Below are 19,088 nucleotides of genomic sequence, written 5' to 3'. Positions count from 1 at the left end.
ACAGGGCTCCTCCTTCACTACATCAGTTACTAATTTATTAAAGTTTATAAGAACAATAAGTTTTCTATACTGTTTGAGTAGATGGCTACATTTATAAAAGAGATGGTATTTTTGACTAACTGTATTTATAAAGTTCTTGTTCTCTTTTCAAAAGAGTAGAGTATTTCCACAAAAGAAATACAAACTATTTTATTAATAGCTGTTGGTATATCTGATATAAAGCCTATTTGTAAAACATCAAGTAGCTCTAATCAAAATATCCCTATGCACATCAAATAAAGTAATATTAGTATACAAAAAAGGTAACTCTGCTAATGCTTTTACTAATTCATGGCACTGAGTATTCAGACAGCACATGCTGCGTAAACCACCACACGCAGCAAAGAGTAGTTTATACACCACTTAGCTAGACAGTGCAGAGTGGAGGACAGGGAAAATAAAAAGGAGTCTGGGGGGTCTCCAAGAAGTCGCTGGTTTTAACACTTTTATTTGAAGCAAATCAATTCCATAAATCTCTTCCTGAGCAAACAGTGTTAAATCGTTGGTTTGGGATGACTGACACATGAGCAGTCTCATTTAAATACTCAATATACATGGTTAGTTTTCTTCCATATTTTTTATGCACCAAAATAGTGGAATTTATAATCAATAAAAGTCCTAATTCTGATAAGGTTCTAAAAGGCATACTAAAAGAGTTACTATTAATATCAAAATTCTATTAAGACTTAAAGATGAGGAAGTTCACTTTTTTGTATCTTTTTAGAAATTTTTAATTTTTTTTTCAAGTAGACAGTAACAACTAGATTGTTGGTTATTTTAAGTTTCAGAAATCTTTAAATTATATCATGTTGTATTATTCAACGGCATAAGAACATGGGAGATTCTATGAGAAAATATTTTATATGAGCCATTAAGAAACAAATTGGCAGCCCGGCATTTTACTTCTCTACTTCCAAAAGGACAGACCACCAAAGTAGTTTAGAACAGACTGGGCAGAAATTAAAAAAAAGAAAAAAACCTGATCATCAATCCTACCCCTAAGACTTTAGGCAACAATTGTAGAGAAATGAAAGAAAGGTAAGTCCACAAGGAGGTCTTTCTAAGGAGAAAAGGGAAATAGCTAAGTACTAAGAGGTCACAAGGTACATTAAACACATAAAAAGAAAAAAAAAATCCATTAAATCTAAAGATCTGGTTCTGCAAGAGCAGTTTTTGTTACTAAAAGGCATACCATTTGTAGTTTTTTTTTTAATTCAAAAAGATTTACAATATTACTTTTTTTTTCTGAAGGTTTTTTTCTTGTTCTTTAATTTTACTCTATATAAGCCCTACCAAAATGAATCTAAAGTAAAAGTAAAAATTAATATGTATCATTTAAATATAAGCAAAAAACCTGGGGATTTTAGGCTTATTTCATTTCTTCAGTTTGTTTTGTGAGAAATGTTCCATGGTCTGTTTTAACTTTTAAGTGAAATAAATTTATCATATTTATCATCAGCATTACTGTATTGTATATCAGCAGTTAATTGTACTGGTTCTTATTTAACCTCACTATTAATTACGCTACATGACTGTAATCGGCAGCAACCATGCCAACACACCCCAACCCACCTCCTTGGTGCCTATCACACTCCATGCCCACTAACCACACGGCTGTTCCTATGAGTGCTGTGGAATTAAAAAAAAAAAAAAAAAAGCAAAAACTATAATTCTCACTGAACTGCCTACTGCCTTTATACAAATGAAGCAAGATACTAAAATAAATATTGAGAGCAACACGGAACGAGACAAAGTCAGAAATGAGAGGAGAAAACATCCAATAATGAAAAGAGACTGGAAGAAAACATGGATTTGATTAAGCTTTCTTCTTTGGCTAGTTGTGAGCAATGGGAAATTCACTTAAATTTTGAAGTCTGTTCCCTCCCCTGTAAACAAGGGGTTTGAACTTGACCTCTAAGGTTGCCTTTACCTATAAAATTCTATGACTCTAGAAAAATAAAAGGAGAGGTGATAGAGACGGATGTGTATGTATTTAGCATCTGTCCTATTCATTCCTTCTTTCCCCCATACTCATGACTTCTACAAACCACTACATGGAAGAGCAGATAGGGGTTCTCCAAGCTTGACTCTCTTGTTAAAATCTGGTTCTTTCATTCAAACACCTTATGAAATCCTATGCAATCTATTCTTGAAGAATAAACAAACTGCTGATCACAAAGCTAAGCTCCCTAAGCCTGATGCCTAAACTTGAAATCGTAAATATCTTTCCTCATCTCTATATCGCTAAAGTACTTGCCCCAAATAGGATGTAAACTTACTCAAGTAAGCTAAGGCTCTTTCAGTTTACTTTAGAGTGTATGTCAAGAAATTTGTCAGAAAAATAAATTAATGAGAAAGAAAAGAAACATGAACATAAAGGTACAGAACTAGATGTATTTCATTAAATTGTTTAAAATTACTAAGTAAAATAATAAAGCAACATGAGCTAGATGTATATTTCACAGACTTCAGTTTTAATGATTTCAATGCATTATCAGGGGCCAGCCAATGGAATAGCTTCAGTTTCCAAATACGAATGGAGACACAGAAAAAAATAAAATAGTTGTACACTAGTAGTTTTCTAAGCAGTAGACTAGAAAACCATAAACTTGAATGACTAATTTCATAGCACTGAGAGCAAAGAACAGCTCAATCTCTTGGTAATTCATGTTTGTATACTGTGAAATGGAAAAAATAATATTTTTAACCTACACAAAAGCCCAGTGAACACATAAAATAGCCCCCACTAATCTGATCATATATAATAAACTATGATGTATGTTTTGGCTTATCTAGTAGTTATTACCATAACATATTTTGTGATTGAAAGTATTTAACTATGTTATTTTTCTTGATTATCTGTTTAAAATTTTGCAGACACTGAAGGGCCCAGAACAATATCAATAAATTGGCTGCAATTTACTATAAATGAAGTGTGTTTACCTGAAAGGGAGCCCAATATTTAAAAGCCAAATTTACATTTTGAGAACTGTTAGTGTTTAGCACCTCAGGTATCAGAGACAAACCTGAATAGTACTTTACTGTTAACGATTTACAACATCTTTCAAACGGGGAAGACATGTAAGCAATCTTACATTGGGTGACAGCCAAAATGGTGACACTCCAACAAACCCTTGAAACCACTGTACTTTTTATCTCCCTAAGTTTACAGTTCATTGACAAAAGCTGTGCTGGAGATACACAGACAAGTAATGAGGAAAGAAGGTGCTATGTACCAACTAATAATGTTTAAAAAGGAGGCATCCAAGATACCTTTCTATTCTAAGACACTCCTCCTCCACCCCTTCTTTGATCTCACACCAACACAAAGGCCGCCGCTGACAGGCATTCTTTCAACACTTACCTCAAAATCTTTCCTAACTTCTGTCCCTCTTAAAGCTATCTTGGCTCATATTAACTTAGACTCAATTTCAACCATATAAAATGGCAGTCGGTAAGGAGCACATATTTTCCAGCTGTCATATACCCTCCAGTGTGTGATTCCTCTATCATATATCATTCCTCAAGCAAAGATTCCCAAAGAAAATAAGGAGTAAGACCCTCTTCAAATAATTAATAATAATCAAAAAGGCAAAACATGTTTTTTTCAAGAGAGGTAATGCTTGTACAAATCTATTTCTTAAAAGTCTCACATTTCTCCTTGTCTGATTGCATTTCTCTGGAACATTTTTGTTAAATTATTCCTACCTACTACCTCCTAATTTTTTTTTTTTTATTACCTCCTAAAAGTCATCAGCCGGGGTACCTGGTAGGCAGCCTCTAAGATAGTCCCAATGATCTCTGCCTTCTGGGACTCATGCCCTTGTGTCAGATTTTACCCTTCTGTTTGCGTTGGACTTACTGACTCACTTGAAACACATACAGCATGGCAGTAGTGATGGGATGTCACTTCTGAGAACAGGTTATACAAGACTGTGGGATCCGTTTTAGGTGCTCTCTCTTAGATCACTCTCCCTAGGGAAACCCTATTGCCACATTGTAAGGCAACCCTATAGAGAGGCCCATGTGATGAGGGACCTATGCCCTCACAAAAACTGAAATAATAAATGTTTGTTACTTTAAGCTGCTAAATTTGGGGGTACTTCGTTACTCAGCAGTAGATAACTAACATAGTACCTTATCAGACAAACTGTCAGGTTAACTGGATAAAAACGGTAATCTTCCTATTCAACCTGTAAAACATAATAAAATTTATTCCTTATCTTGAGACCTGCTCTATCTTGTAAGTCATTTTCTTAGGAAAAACGAAGACAAAATCCCTCCTATCTCAGAAATATGGTTATCAAACTCCAAAGATGAAAAGAAGGGGAAGGAAGGCTAAAATGAAAAGTCATGATATAATGATTTGGGAAGAAACACTTAGGATCCTTAAAATAAAAATTTCACTTTTAAAACAAGTAGACGCAATTGTTAAATTGCTACATACAGAACCTAAAAAATAAACACAATCTTACATCACTGAGGATCACGATTCATTTACGCTGTTTTACCTAATGAGTAATGTTTACTGAGTACCCACTATGAAAGGGCGATTAGATTCCAGTCGCAGAGAAACAAATAAGAAAAAATTAATAATAGTTTCCCAGATTTTAACCAAAAAATTTGACGGATGAAGCAACTGCAATCCACCGTAACCCTAACTTTTAAAATATTTTTTAGACCTTAACTTTTTGTGTTTACATTAATACATAATGGAAAGTAAGGAACCAAAACATATGCATAGGCATCAAAATAAAACTCTAATTTCCTGAAAAGCAACAATCGGCCCAGAAGAAAGTAACTCTTGTCATATCTCGGCTTTATTTCAGAATGATGTTGGGTCACACTACCTGGGGACCCACGCTGACCTATACCCCAATGGCCTAGAAACACGGACCACACCCCGCTCCCGCCTCCTGACTCCGATTCCTTACTTTAACAAGCTATCACAGCTGTCACTCAACATGCTTTGCGTTGTCATTGGTCCCAAACTCCTGTTGGTCGGCAAGTTTCTGCCAACTGACAAGTACCGGCTGTCTATTTCCGAGAAGAAAAGTGGAGGTTGTGAGGGAAAAAGAGACAAGACCTTTGTACCTGAGCGACCTGCGATCTCCACCGCCGCCGCGACGAATCGGCCTCTGGGCGGGGGCTGTTAGCCAAAAGGAAAATGCCTCAGCCGGGAACTGGCACCCAGGCCATGGAGAAGCCGGTTCAAACTTAACTTGCTCGCGTCGGTGGAGGTGACGGTGCCAAGAGTACCAGCAGCAGCGCCAGGCTCCTCTGAACTCAGCCTACTTCAACCTGCAGCGGCCAGAGGCGCAGACGGCCCGAGTTTTGACGTTTCCTATTGTTGCCGGAAGTGACGTTGCAGGTTCTGGTCCTTAAAGAAAAAGTATTTTTATCCCCGTTGTTTACGATTCGCTATAGATTCCTTGCTTTTCACTTCGCAGCTCGAGACGCTCTGACCATCTAAACTATGAAAATTTCTTACGTGCAATTTGGGATCGGACTGGTCACTGAGAAGGCTCTCAGCAGAGTCAGTCTTCTCAGGGTCTAGATGAACGAGGTGTGGAATCTGCAGGGAGGAATCCCGGAGCGCTGACGAGCCGGCAGCTTTGAAGCTCTTGCCGCGGAGAGTGGCGCGCTTCAACCCGCGGTTCCGAATAGAAACGGTCGGCGCGAGAAGCAGCCGAAGCGCAGGTGCCGGAGCGCAGGTGCCCGGTCGCAGGTGCCGGGTCGCAGGAAGTCGTTGCGGGAAGCTGGGCGTCGGTGTCTCTCTGGTTCCATACGCTCCTGCCCCCTTCCCTTGTCCTGCTGGTCCAGGGGCCCTCGAAGCCCCCTTCCCCGCCCAGCGGCCGCTAGGAACACCCGGGGGAGGCGGAGAAGCTGCGCCCTAGGTTGGACAGAGGTCGCCTCTTTCCGCTACCCTTACCCAGGCCCTGGAGGGTGGCTGAGGACCAGGTCTGCCTTTTCATCCTTTTAAATCAGGTGAAGGGAGGGAAGCCCTAGGTAATGCCCCAACTGGTATATCTCTTGATAGCAGAGAAGTAGGAAGAGTGGTGCCAGCGAATCCTTTCAGACTAGGTTGCGATTTAGGGTTGGGAAGTTATAGCCGGATTGATTGCTTCTATGGGGTCATCTGAGCTGAGGAGCGATTCGACTCTTCGGAAATACTGCCCAGAAGGAAGAGATGAGAGTAGTCTTTTTTTTTTTTTTTCTTTGCTTGCACTTCACTAGAGGACGACAGGTTTTCCCTTCATTCTGAAGAATCTAGGCGCCCTGGTGGCGCAGTGGTTAAGGCTCTTTTGCTATCCGAAGGGTTAGCGGTTCAAACCCACCAGCTGCGCTAAGAGAGGAAGATGTGGTAGTCTGCTTCCGTAAAGATTTACAGCCTTGGAAACCCCATGAGGCAGTTTTATTCTGTCTTATAGGGTCGCTATTAGTCGGAATTGACTCGTAGGCAATGGGTTTTTTAATTAAAAATCCATCTTGAGATTTTTATTATCCTTTTTTTATCCTGGAATTATGTCAATAGTAGACTTTTTCTTAAATTATCCACAAAATGTTTAACAGTTTTGTATGTGAAAACAGCAGTCCCACAGAGCTCTATACTTGTTCCTTACTCCCTTTGTTTCTTTTCAGTTTTTTCAGCCTTTCTCAGACTTGTCTTCCTATTCCTTAGAGCAGTATTTCCCGAATATCTTTTGCGAAAATCTTCATAAACTACAATTTCTCTCATCTTTACTCCTTTCTTAATTTCTTGTGCACGGTTTTTAGGGATTCTTGAGTGTCATGGGCTATGTCATAAACCCTTAGTCATAGACTATAATAGCTTCAGGGCAGTTGGCTTCACTCTGAAAAAATCACTTTGAATCCAATGGCATTCCATTGGGAGCATCATTTTAATCACCTCTAAAGAGCAGATTAAAAAATCTTAACGTGCAGTGGTATCCATTTTCACCACCTCTCCCTAATAAATTAAGTTGGGCAGATCTGACTTGTAGGCAGAACCCTTGGGAGGAAGTTAGAAAGCAATATGGTGAGACCTTGTTGTTGGTTTAATCTGTAATATAAGCTGAGTAATATCTTCTTTCTGCTTGTAATTTTATTGCTAAGTGTTATAAAGTGGAAATGTCAATTATTTTAAAAGTAAGTTATTTTTCGTCTTCTCTGAAAGTACTGTGTTAAGATGTGCATAAGCAGAAGATTGGCTTTTTGAATATTTTAATTTTTAAAAAAATTTTATAAGAGACTTACTCAAGCCTTTCATGATAACGTAGGCCAGTAGCTGTAATTTTTTCCCCTTATATTTGGGGGATTTTTTTTTCTGTATAGTACACATTTTTGATTGCTTTATTTTTTCTATCCTGTTTTATCACTTATCTCCTTCACCTACAGATCCAAGCTGTACTTGTATCTCACTCTTCTTCAAAATATTTATTCTGCTGTTAATGAAGAGGATGTGTTCCAGGGACATACTTTGTTGTCAGAAATTCCATTACCAGAGGTAGACACAACATAAGTGATTGTAATGTGTTACAGGAAATCAGAAAAAGGAAAAATGGAAAGACACTATGAAGTATTAAACAAAATTACATATACTGGAAAGATGGAATACACATCTGGAAAATTAAAGGAAGTCTTTGGGGGAGAGATACAGTTTGTATAAAGTTTTAGAATGCCATAGGGGAAGAAAACACCTTTAGAAAATTGTGTTAAGATAGATGGATCTGGAAACTAGAAGAAGCTGGCCAATGGCAACAGCCAAGAAGGTTTCTTGTAGCTAAGGCCAGATTAGCTAATTCTTTGTCTTTCCCAGGAAAGTAAAGACCAGTTTTGGGAAGTCATCTCTGTTATCCTTTGTGTACATCTGTCCCCAGTCATCCTAGAAGATGTTAAATATAGTTTACCTTCTTTGCCAGTGTTTTGTATAATGTGATTTCTGGATCATTTCTCTTTATTTGGTTATCTCCCATTTGACTATACCTGCAATTCCTATGCCTAAAGTTATGAAATTAAACTGATAAAATGTAAAGTTGAGATAACTGATTGTAAAATAGTGACCAAAACTTATGCACAAATATATAAAAGTATACTCAATAACTTATTTTTTACTGCATTGATAAAGCAGAGGAGGCTAGCAACAGGAAGTTACTGTGTCCCTAAATAGAGGGAACAGTCACTGTTCCCTGGGGAAAACAATACGGAAACAGGACACTAGACACTTAAAATAGAAAGCTTACTAAATTTAGGCTTTTGCAAATTACTAGCGTTATTATCTATTAGTTATGAGTAGACACAGAGAAGGTGTGTCAGGAAATGATTTGTGTTCTGGGCAACTACTTGAATGCTGTTTTGGGAGAAAACATCATACTAACTTTACTTAACCTGATTTCTGAATTTTTCTCTTTTGTTTTTAATATCAATGACTTCATTTTAAAGGAGCTTCATTTCCAGAGGATTCAATAATCAAGGTATTGTTATATATTATTTTCCTTCTATGGCATGTCCATGTACAGTTAAAATAGATATTTTTGAGTGTGTCATTGAGCCTCGCCTTACTGGTTTGAGTTGACTAGACTTGTAGTTCAGAAACTTTTCATCGTCTCTTCCAGCAAAGGTTCTTTTTATTATTTTAAATTGTAAAAATATAGATAACACAACATTTGTCGATTTAACATTTTTCGAGTGTACAATTCAGTGAGACCAATTACGTCAATTATATGTACAAACATCACCAATATCCATTGTCAAGTTTCACGTCACCATAAACAGAAACTCAGCGCTTCCTAAACAATGATTTCATCTTTTCTCACGCTCTCCTTCCACTGGGAACTACGATTAAACTCTGATCTCTATACCTTTGCGTACTCTAGGTTTTTCATATTAGTGAGATCATACAATATTTGTCCTTTTGTGATTGACATATTCCACTGGGCGGAATGTTTTTAAGGTTCATTCCTGTTGTGGCATGTATCAGGACTTCGTTTCTCTTGATGGCAGGGTAGTATTGTATGTATATACTACATTTTGTTTATCCATTCATTTGTTGATGAACATTTGGATTATTTCCACCCTTTGGCTATTGTGCGTAGTGCTGCAGTGAACATTGGTGTACATGTGTCTGTTTGCGTGGCAGCTTTCAAGCCCCTTGGGTATATGTGCATGAGAGTGGAATTGCCAGCTCATGTGGCTGCTCTGTGTTTCACTTTTTGAGAAAGCACCAAACTTTTCTGCAGCAGCTGTACCATTTTGCATTCCCACTGACAGTGGATGAGGGTTACAATTTTTCCACATCCTTGCCAACATTTGTTATTTTCCTTTTTTTTAAGTCTTAGCATTACTAAAGGGAGGAGAAGTGGTATCTCACTGTGGTTGTGATTTGCATCTCCCTGATGGCTAATGGGGGCCCTGGTGGTGCAGTGTTTAAGCGTTTGGCTGCTAACAAAAGGTCAGCAGTTTGAATCCACCAGCTGCTCCTCGGAAACCTTATGGGGCAGCTCTCACTATGATTTGGAATTGACAGCAGTGGGTTTGGGTTTTTTTTTTTTTTTGGAATGGCTAACAACTATGACTATCTTTTCATGTGCTTATTGGCCATTTGTATATCCTCTTTGGTGAAACGTCTGTTCAGGTCCTTCGCCTATTTTTTGAGTGGGCTGTTTGTCGTTTTGCAAAGTTTTACTTCTTTATATATTCTGGATATCCGTCTCTTATTTGATATATGGTTCCCCCCAAATTTTCTCCCAGCAAAGTTTCTTAATGACTGATTGATTTCACATCTCTTTTGAGAATAACTTCTTTGAGAGTCCATTGAAAGTCCAGTCCTATTGCTGTTAGTTACCATTGAGTCAATTCTGACTCATGGTGATATCATGTGTTCACAGTGTAATTGCTCCCTAGGGTTGTCAAGACTGACCTTTTGGGAGCAACTCTCCAGGACTGTCTCCCAAGGCACCTCTGGGTGGGTTCGAACTGCCAGCCTTTCAGTTCGTAGTCAAGCCCTTAACCATCTGCATGACCCGAAGACTCCATATAAAAGCCCTACTCCATACAGTAAAGTGAGTCATTTAAATATAACTACGTGGCATTATTTATCTGGGGGTTTAAAAAGACTGTTTTATTTAAAAATCCCAAATATTGTACATGTGTTTTGGTGTACATGTACATGTATTTTTGCTGTGCATTGTCTTGGTTATCTATTGCTGCTGTAGCAGAAATACCATAAGTGGGTAGCTTTAACAAACAGAAGTTTATTTTCTCATAGTTTAGGAGGCTAGAAGTCCAAATTCAGGGCACCATCTCTAAGGGAAAGCTTTTTTTCTCTCTCTGCTGGGGAGGAAAGTCCTGATCTCTTTTCAACTTCTATTCCCTGCCTCCTTGGTGATCTTCATGTGGCATGGCATCTGTCTTCACCCATCTCTGCTTCCTTACCTGTTTAATCTGCTCTTTTATATCTCAAAAGACATTGACTTATCCTCTACACTAATGCTATCTCATTAATATAACAAAGAAAACCCATTCCCAACTGAGATTTTAACCACAGGTTTAGGGGTTAAGATTTATAACACATAATTTGAGGGGACTTAATTCGGTCTATAACGTGTATTTATAGGCATTGTGTTCTTTTTTACAGGCTTTATGTATATCACGTTTAGTAAATATTGCCAGTTTTCTAAAGTAATCGTACCAGTTTACCCTTTCACAGCTTTGTGTGAGAGTTTCAGATGCACTGCAGCCTTGCATTTTGAATTTACTTTGTAATTTCCTAATGACTAATAAAATGAGTATCTTTTTAAATGTTTACTCTTTTGTAAAGTTCCCATTCAAGTCTCTTGCCCATTTTTCTATTGAGTTGTCTTTCTTTTTCTTATTGCTTAGTAAGATGTTCTTTACATATTCTAGTTCTGAGTCCTTTATTGATTGTGTATGTTGCCAACATCATCTTTCACTCAATGGCTTATCTTTTCACTCTCTTGTTTTACCATTCACACTAAGGTCTTCAGTAAGTATGGAATTAATTTTGTGACTGGTGTGATGTAGGGGGTCAAGTGTCATCCCATAAAGGAGGTTTTTTCAGGTTGATATGTTTTCCGAAGTGATACATTTCTGTTCAAGATGAAGTTTTGGGGAGAGCTTTAAAATATGAGACACATTGTAATAACATGAATATAAAGAAAAAAACTTGGGAGAAAAAATTTCACCTTATATTCAGGCATATATAGTAGATACAAGGCAGTACTAGACCAATACCAAAAAAAAAACCAAACCAAACCCAATGCCATTGAGTCGATTCTGACTCATAGCGACCCTATAGGACAGAGTAGAACTGCCCCACAGAGTTTCCAAGGAGCACCTGGTGGATTCGAACTGCTGATCTTTTGGTTAGCAGCCCTAGCACTTAAGCTCTACACCACCAGGGTTTCCACAAGACCAATGTAGAAGATAAATTAGGTAAAAATAGTATAACTATGATAAGTGTCAGCAGAGATATAAACAGAATAGAGAAACTTGGAAAAATAAACACTTAAAATCAGTGTTATGGATTTTTATTTTTAGGTAAAATACTAAGTTTTTTCAAGAGCTGGAGGTGAATCTAGCGTTAAATAATGGCAACAGGTGACTTAAAAAGAAGCTTACGGAACCTGGAACAAGTACTTCGCTCACTAAATTATCCTAAGGAGGTGGATTGTATAGGGTAAGGTATACTTTCAAACTTATTTGTGTTCTTTTTGGTAATGATTTGAGATGATATTGGACATGGGGGGCAGTATCTGCAAAGATACCAATTTATCAGCATGCTGTTTAAATTTATCTTGAAATGATGAAAGCATTTATTTAGTAAGCAGGGAATTATAGGACTTTGTTTTTAGGTACATAGGAATTAATGAAAAATTAAACCCAAGAGATTTAAAACACCTTTCAGAGGTACAGCCCAGTGGGTGTGGTTGCTGTACAACTTTTAAACTCATAGAAGTATAGTGGATTTCATTAGTTATGTATTCTACCCCCCTCTCACGTTCAGTTAGATGATAGAGCAGAATTTGCAGTCATTTCTTGCCAGCCTAATTCTTTGTTTATTCCTTTTTATGGAGAACAGGTTTTATACAAGACTGTTTTCTTTTGGATACGAAAAATTACTGTCAATAGATTTCTTATGGCAACCTATACCATGCTTGAAGATTATTATTATCACTAAGCTATCCCATTTAACAGGTCCCACTTTTTAAAATATATTTTTTGTATTTCTGGCGAAAGTATACACAGCAAAACAGGTTCCCATTCAATTTCTACGCATACAGTTCAGTGACATTGGTTACATCCTTCACGTTGTATCAGCCCTCTCATTGTTTCCATTCTGATTGTTCCATTCCCATTAGCTTAGTCTTACTATCTCCCGGCCTTCTCATCTCTGCTTTAGGGTAGTGGTTGTCCATTTGGTCTCATGTAGATAATTTTTTAATAGAGTGCAGCACTTAAGGGAAATATCCTTTACTTTTTGAGCTAACCTGCTATTTAGTTAAAAGGTGACTTCAGGAGATAGTTTTGGTTCAAAGTTTAAAGAGTATCTCAGGGCAATGGTCTCAGGGATTCTTCCAGTCTTGGTGAGTCTGGTAAGTCTGGATTCTTTGCGCATTTGAAGTTCCTTTTTTTTTTTTCATTTCTGTCAGGATCCATCTATTGTAACCCTAATCAGAACATTCTGTAGTGGTAACTGGGTACCATCTAGTTCTGTTCTCAAGGTAGAGGAGGTTCATGGAGATAGTTAGTCCTGTATTCCAGTTCCTTCTCTGATTCTTAGATTTTCTTCATTCTTTCTTGCTCGAGACCAATAGTTGTATCTTAGATGGCCGTTTGCAAGCTTTTAAGACTGCAGATGCTGCTTACCAAACTAGGATATAGGACATGTACCTTATGAACTGTGTTATGCCAATTGACTGAGTTGACCCATGAGACTATGACCCTAAGTCTTCAAGAAAACTAATCCTGTGAGGTGACTGGTTATGTCTAAAAAGTGTCAGCTTCTGTAGCTCCTATTTGATTTTTGATATGTATCTATCTATATAGGTTGCTGTTGCAAAACTATGTATAACACTATGTCACCAGGGTTTCCATGTATAACATAGCATTTACCAATTCATCTTTTTTCTTACCGACAACTTAATGATACCAGTTATACTGTGCAAACTTCACTCACATTCAGTGCTACCTTTCCCTATACCATAAACAAAAAGTGACTGCTCTCTAGAAATGGTTCCCCATCCTCCCCACTTCTGCTAACCACCAATGGACATCAGTCTCTGTATATCCACCTATCCTTGTCATTTCATAAAAGTGAGATCATTCAGTGTTTGTCCTTATTTCACGCAGTGTAATGTCCTCCAGGTTCCTACACGTTTCAAGACTATCCGGGTACTCATTTTTCTTTATGGCTGCATGGTATTCCATCATATGTATGTACCACATTTTATTTATCTGTTCATCCATTGATGGTCACTTAGGTTGTTTCCGTCTTTTTGCTATTGTGAATCATGCTGCAGTGAACATAGGTGTACACAGTCTGTATCTCTTCTGTTAGATCTCTACGGTATATATCTAGGAGTGGAATTGCTGCAGCCCTCACATTTTTTAAAGGTTTTTAAACCCTTTAGTTTTCTTTTTCCAAATATGAATTACTCGCTTTTGTAGAAAGCAATACATTTCTTCTGTATTCATGTCCATCCAAAATCCTACATACTCTTGTCATTCTCTATCCCTTAATCCTCCCGTTTTCTTCCTAGCAATCTTATCCTTACCTGATATGATCGACTGATCGTTTGAATATTTTTTCATCCTAGAATGTAAGCTGATGTCTGGGACTTTGTTTTTTTCACTGCAGTATCTTCGTATCGAGAATTGTGCCTGGTGCATACTAAGAGTTAATTAGACATTTATTGAATAAATGAGTGTCAAGGGACAGGTCAGGCATATGTTCAAGTTCTGTAGTAAAACTTGATTAAACCAACTACTGAGTAAAATCCTTGATAATGAGCTTTGTATTGTACATTAGGGAAAGCTAACCCCCCCCTTTTTTTTTTTTTACCCCGTTGAGAAAATGGAAAATTTAAGAGAATGAAACAATAATGAGGAACGTAAGGAAAACATGTAGCAGGAAATATGAAACAAATCCCACAGTATGTACCAATCATAATTTAGAGTTCCTCAAAACACATGACAATCTGAACTATACAGAATTTGCAGAGACTTAGCCAGTTTGAGTAGTTGAATTTTCTGCTTATCACTTTAAGTTTCAACATTTTTATAAAAGATATTTTATTAAAGATAATTTAAAATATAGTGATTATTCTTGTGTCTTCTGAGTAGAACATGTGAACATTAAATTTTCTTATTGACCAAGTGCATCATTAAGAACGATAACTTTTAGATTATTCTGTAACATAGTACACCCACTCCTTATCCACACGGTGAGGTTGCGAAGACCAGGTTGTGGTGGAAAATCAATTACGCAAAAATGGAGGATTTTTTTTTTTCTGTTTTCAGACCATCCGTTTGTCTGATTTTTTTTATTTAGAAAAGATGGTCATAGAAATAATAACAGCTAAGATTTACTGATGTGCTCCTTACTTTGATGAGTTCAGTTATAGAGTATTCCTCCACAGAGAGGGAAGTTTGGAGGAGAGAAAGCTGGATAAAGCTGGGCTGTGTAATTGGACAGCCTATGGCTTGACCACTTTACCTTCCTCCTGTGCTGGGTCACAGCTTCCCTCATGGAGCAGCCTCTAGAACTTCACTCCCATCCCTGCAAGCCCTGTGTTCGCGATCCTGGAGCCTGTTCTGCAGTCTGTCTTGGCGAGCCACTGAGGCTTGGGGCTTCCTGCAGGGGTGCTGAGAGCCAGGCCGAGCACCGGGCCCCATCACGGTAGAGGTGTCAGGCACAGTTCGACTCACTTTGGGATGTCATTAAACTTCCACACATTTCTTCCGGACATCCTTTCCGATGCCTGTTTCTTTACTCCCTTCCCGCCAACAGCGATTTTGAGCTGCAGGGCCTTGGGCTGCACAGGAGCTGAGAACCCAGAACAGGTGCGAGCTGGCTCACAGCCGCCTCTGTGTCTACCCAGAGGCTGTGGCCACGGAGGAGGCTGGCCCGCAAGGCAGCTGGACTCAGTGCCCCACCAGCAGGAGGGAACAGAAGGCATAGGCAGTGCAGCCCAGCTTCCCAGAGGCTACCTGGAGACCCTCATCGAGGAAGGGGGTGTTCCGCACCTTTTGTCAATATGCCCACCACCTCATTAAAGCGCAAAATAGTCGGATAGTAGGTTTTTTTACTACTGTCATAAATACTAAATGTCGGGTGAGGAGATAGTAAGTGAGGAGTAGGTGTAATTTCTTCAGAGTCTGTTGAGGTGTAGGTAAGGCTTCTTTCACAGAGAGGCTTGAATTGCTACCCATACACATACACACAGCATATTTTGATTGTTTTATCACTTTTTTTTTCTTTTTTCTTGCCATCTTTTTTCTTTTGCTGTCCACATGCCAGTTTATAATACCAGTTTTTCTTAGTGTTTTTAATCTGGCAAGTCTTTAGAAGCCAGATAACCACGCTTTTTGAGGTGATTTAACAAAAGAGGTGTTAAAAGTAGCCTGGCTGTCTTCTATTTGTAATGTGCATAAAATGGACTGTTTTGCCTCTCAACGGCATTTTTTTTATTTCCTGTTTTTGGTTTATATCCAGATAAACAAGGTTGCCAGAGCTGTTTTCTCATTGGGTGAAATATTACTGCACTCACAGAAAAAAAAAAAATTTTTTTTTTTCACAGACAAACTTAAAAGGGAAACAATTCATATTTGTCCCGAAAAACAAAATGTAATGTTGTCATCATAGTGTTGTTCTCTGTCTTATCAAAAAAAAAAAATGTGGGGGGATGAGGAAATTTATATACGTGTCTTCAACATGTTTTATGTAAGTACAATATTACGTGCATTGAACAAATGTGATTGATTAATTGAACAGATGTCTCCTGTGTGGTGTTGTGGGAGAATCTGAGGATACTTCATATGGAGAAAATGAGATCCGTATGTGTAGAAATTAGAAAATAGTGCAAGACAGAATGAGTTAACAGATCCTGAGTACCTGGGAGTCATTCTGGGAAACCTCATTGAGGGTGGCTTCATGGAAGGCTTGAGGGTTTTTTTTTTTTTTTTTTTTTAATTGTGCTTTAGGTGAAAGTTTACAGCACAAATTAGTTTCTCATTCAAAAATGTATACACAAATTGTTTTGTGACATTGGTTGCAATCCCATAATGTGTCAGCGCTCTCTCGGTTTCTGCCCCGGGTTCCCCATGTCCATTTTCCAGTTTTCCTGTACCTTCTGCCTTCTCATCTGCATTTGGGCAGGTGTTGCCCATTTGGTCTCCTATACTTGATTAAACTAAGAAGCAGGTTCCTCACATGTGTTCTTGATTGTTTCATAGGCCTGTCTAATCTTTGGCTGAAAGGTGGACTTTGGAAGTGGCTTCAGTTCTGAGTCAGTAGGGTGTCCGAGGGCCATAGTCTTGGAGGTTCCTCCAGTCTCTGTCAGACCAATAAGTCTGGTCTTTTTTCAGTGCATTAAAAAATTTTTTTTTCTACATTTTTTTCCTACTCTGTGCAGTACCTTCTATTATGATCCCTGTCAGAGCAGTTGGTGGTGGTAGCTAGAAACCATCTAGTTCTTCTGGGCTCTGGCTGGTGGAGACTGTGGTTCATGTGGTCATATGTTCTTTGGACTAATATTTTCCTTGTGTCTTTGGTTTTCTTTATTCTCCTTTGCTCCAGATGGGATGGGACCAATAGATATATCTTAAATGGCCGCTTTCAAGCTTTTAATGTCCTAGACGCTACTCACCAAAGTAGGATGTAGAACATTTTCTTTATGAACTTGCACAGTTGACCTAGATGTTCCCTGAGGCCTTGCTCTCCAGGTCTCAGTCCCAGTAACTCAGTCCTTCAAGGTGTTTGGCTATGTCTGGAAGCTTGTATGACTTTGCCTTGGTCAAGTTGTACTGACTTCACCTATATTGTGTTTTGTATTTCTCTTCACCTAAATTAACACTTGTCTACTATCTAGTTAGTGATTTCCCTTACCTACTCCTTTCTTCCCTTGTAACCATCAAAGATTTTTTTTTCTGTATATAGACCTTTTCTTGAGTTTTTGTAATAGTGATGTCATACGGTATTTGTACTTTTGTGATTGATTTATTTCACTCAGCATAATGCCATCCAGATTCATCCATGTGGAGAGGTGTTTCATGGATTCATCGTTGTTTTTTATCATTGTATTCTATTGTATGCATGTACCATAATTTGTTTATGTATTCGTATGTTGATGGGCACTTAGGTTGTTTCCATCTTTTTGCTATTGTGAATAATGCTGCAATGAACATGAATGTGCATATGTGTATTGGTGCAATGACTCTTATTTCTTTAGGATATATTCCTAGGAGTGGGATTGCTGGAACGTATGGTATTTCTATTTCTAGCTTTTTAAGGAAGCACCATATCGTTTTCCATAGTGGTTTTACCATTTTACATTCCCTCCAGCAGTGCATAAGAGTTCCAGTCTTCTCATAACCTCTCCAGTGTTTGTTATTTTCCATTTTTTTCATTAGTGACCGTATAGGACAGAGTAGAACTGCCCCATAGGGTTTCCAAGGAGTGGCTGGTGGATTTGAACTGCTCACCTTTTGGTTAGCAGCGAAGCTCTTAACAACTGCACCACCAGGGCTCCATTTTTTTGGTTAGTGCCAGTAATGTTGGGGTGAAATGGTATCTCATTGTAGTTTTGATTTGCATTTCTCTAATGGCTAATGACTGCGAGCATTTCCTCATGTGCCTGTTAGTCACCTGACTGTCTTCTTTCATAGAAAGGCTTGAGATTTCACAAATGATTTGTAATGAATAGCAGTCAGATAGGCAGAGAAGAAGGAGATGACTTTCAAGACTAGAGGAATTAATGTAAGCAAAGATTTAGAATAAGCCTAATGTAAATAGAAGATAGTGAACTGGCAAGCCTAGTCACAGTAGGTGCTTTTTCCAGCCGTGCTTTCCTCATTTGTAACTTAGAAGTCATCATATTTACCTTTGTAGATTTTTGTGAAGAGTAAATGAGGTAATGTAACAAGTGTTCGCAAAGCCATCAAATGCACTTGACCACTGTAACACGGTCCATTTGTTTTCTTAATAGAAAATGGACTAGATCAAGTAAGGCTAAATTTGAGAAAATACATACTATGGTAGACTGTTGGTGCAGGAGAGCTAAGGTAAAAACAGTTTTTTTTACTGGCTTTTTTTATTTTTGTGTGGTATTTGTCTGTTAAAAAAAACTGTAATTAGTTGATACTTTTTCTTATCCTAGATAAATATTCACTTTCACAACTACTTTTGTATTCTTTCTTTATTTTTTAGTAATATTTTGTTGTGTTTTCAGTGAACGTTTATACAGCAAATTAGGTTCCCATTTGACAATTTCTACACAAATTGTTCAGTGGTATTAGTTCTTAAGGTAAAAAAAAAATTTTTTTTACTCTATTTTAGATCACAGTTTACGGAGCAAATTAGTTTCTCGTTAAGCAATTAACACACATACTGTTTTGTGACATTGGTTGCCAACCTTAGAATGGGTCAACGCCCTGGGTTTCCCCATTACCAGCTTTCCTGTCCCCTCCTGCCTTCTTGTCCTTGCCCTTGGGTTGGTGTGCCCATTTAGTCTCATTTTATTTTATGAGCCTGTCTTATCTTCGGGTGAAGGGTGAACCTCAGGAGTGACTTCAGCACTGAGTTAAAAGGGTGTCCAGAGGCCGTACTCTTGGAGTTTCTCCAGTCCGTGTCAGGCCAGTAAGTCTGGTCATTTGACACTTAGGGTTCTAGGATTGACGTTTGTACCTGTTTTATTTATTTTTCCAGGGGTTTGCTGTAGAGGGATGGCGTGGTGCTTCTGTCTGTAGCGCCATGTTGGCTCCACCCTTCCACTAGGGTAAATTTTTGAGCTGATGAGAAATATTCTACA

General features: G+C 38.2%; 2 protein-coding genes across 20 annotated transcripts in view; one reads left to right on the top strand and one right to left on the bottom strand.

Annotated features, from left to right (window-relative positions):
- The window catches only part of FBXO8 (F-box protein 8), a 68,137-nt gene extending 62,889 nt beyond the window's left edge, over positions 1-5,248 (bottom strand). Inside the window, exon 1 of the mRNA XM_010595624.3 lies at positions 5,134-5,248. The gene's annotated coding sequence lies outside the window, so the exon portion shown is untranslated. The remainder of the gene's footprint in view (positions 1-5,133) is intronic.
- A 48-nt stretch (positions 5,249-5,296) lies between these two features.
- The window catches only part of CEP44 (centrosomal protein 44), a 32,765-nt gene continuing 18,973 nt past the window's right edge, over positions 5,297-19,088 (top strand). For 4 of the 19 annotated variants that reach the window (XM_064273563.1, XM_064273566.1, XM_023554991.2 and 1 more), the window contains exons 1-4: positions 5,404-6,000; positions 7,438-8,513; positions 9,943-10,100; positions 11,599-11,737. In XM_064273563.1, coding sequence (XP_064129633.1) covers positions 11,649-11,737 — 89 coding nt within the window. In that variant the 5' untranslated portion in view covers positions 5,404-6,000; positions 7,438-8,513; positions 9,943-10,100; positions 11,599-11,648. Of the gene's footprint in view, positions 6,028-7,437; positions 8,514-9,942; positions 10,101-11,598; positions 11,738-17,386; positions 18,343-19,088 lie in introns of those variants that run through there. The other 15 variants (XM_064273558.1, XM_064273556.1, XM_064273559.1 and 12 more) reach the window with 15 other exon arrangements.

This window comes from Loxodonta africana, chromosome 21 (genome assembly GCF_030014295.1).
Source record: "Loxodonta africana isolate mLoxAfr1 chromosome 21, mLoxAfr1.hap2, whole genome shotgun sequence".
In the NCBI taxonomy this organism is placed as follows: Eukaryota; Metazoa; Chordata; class Mammalia; order Proboscidea; family Elephantidae; genus Loxodonta; species Loxodonta africana.
The sequence above is the reverse complement of the archived record's forward strand: the minus strand, read 5'-3'. Positions and strand labels throughout refer to the sequence as shown.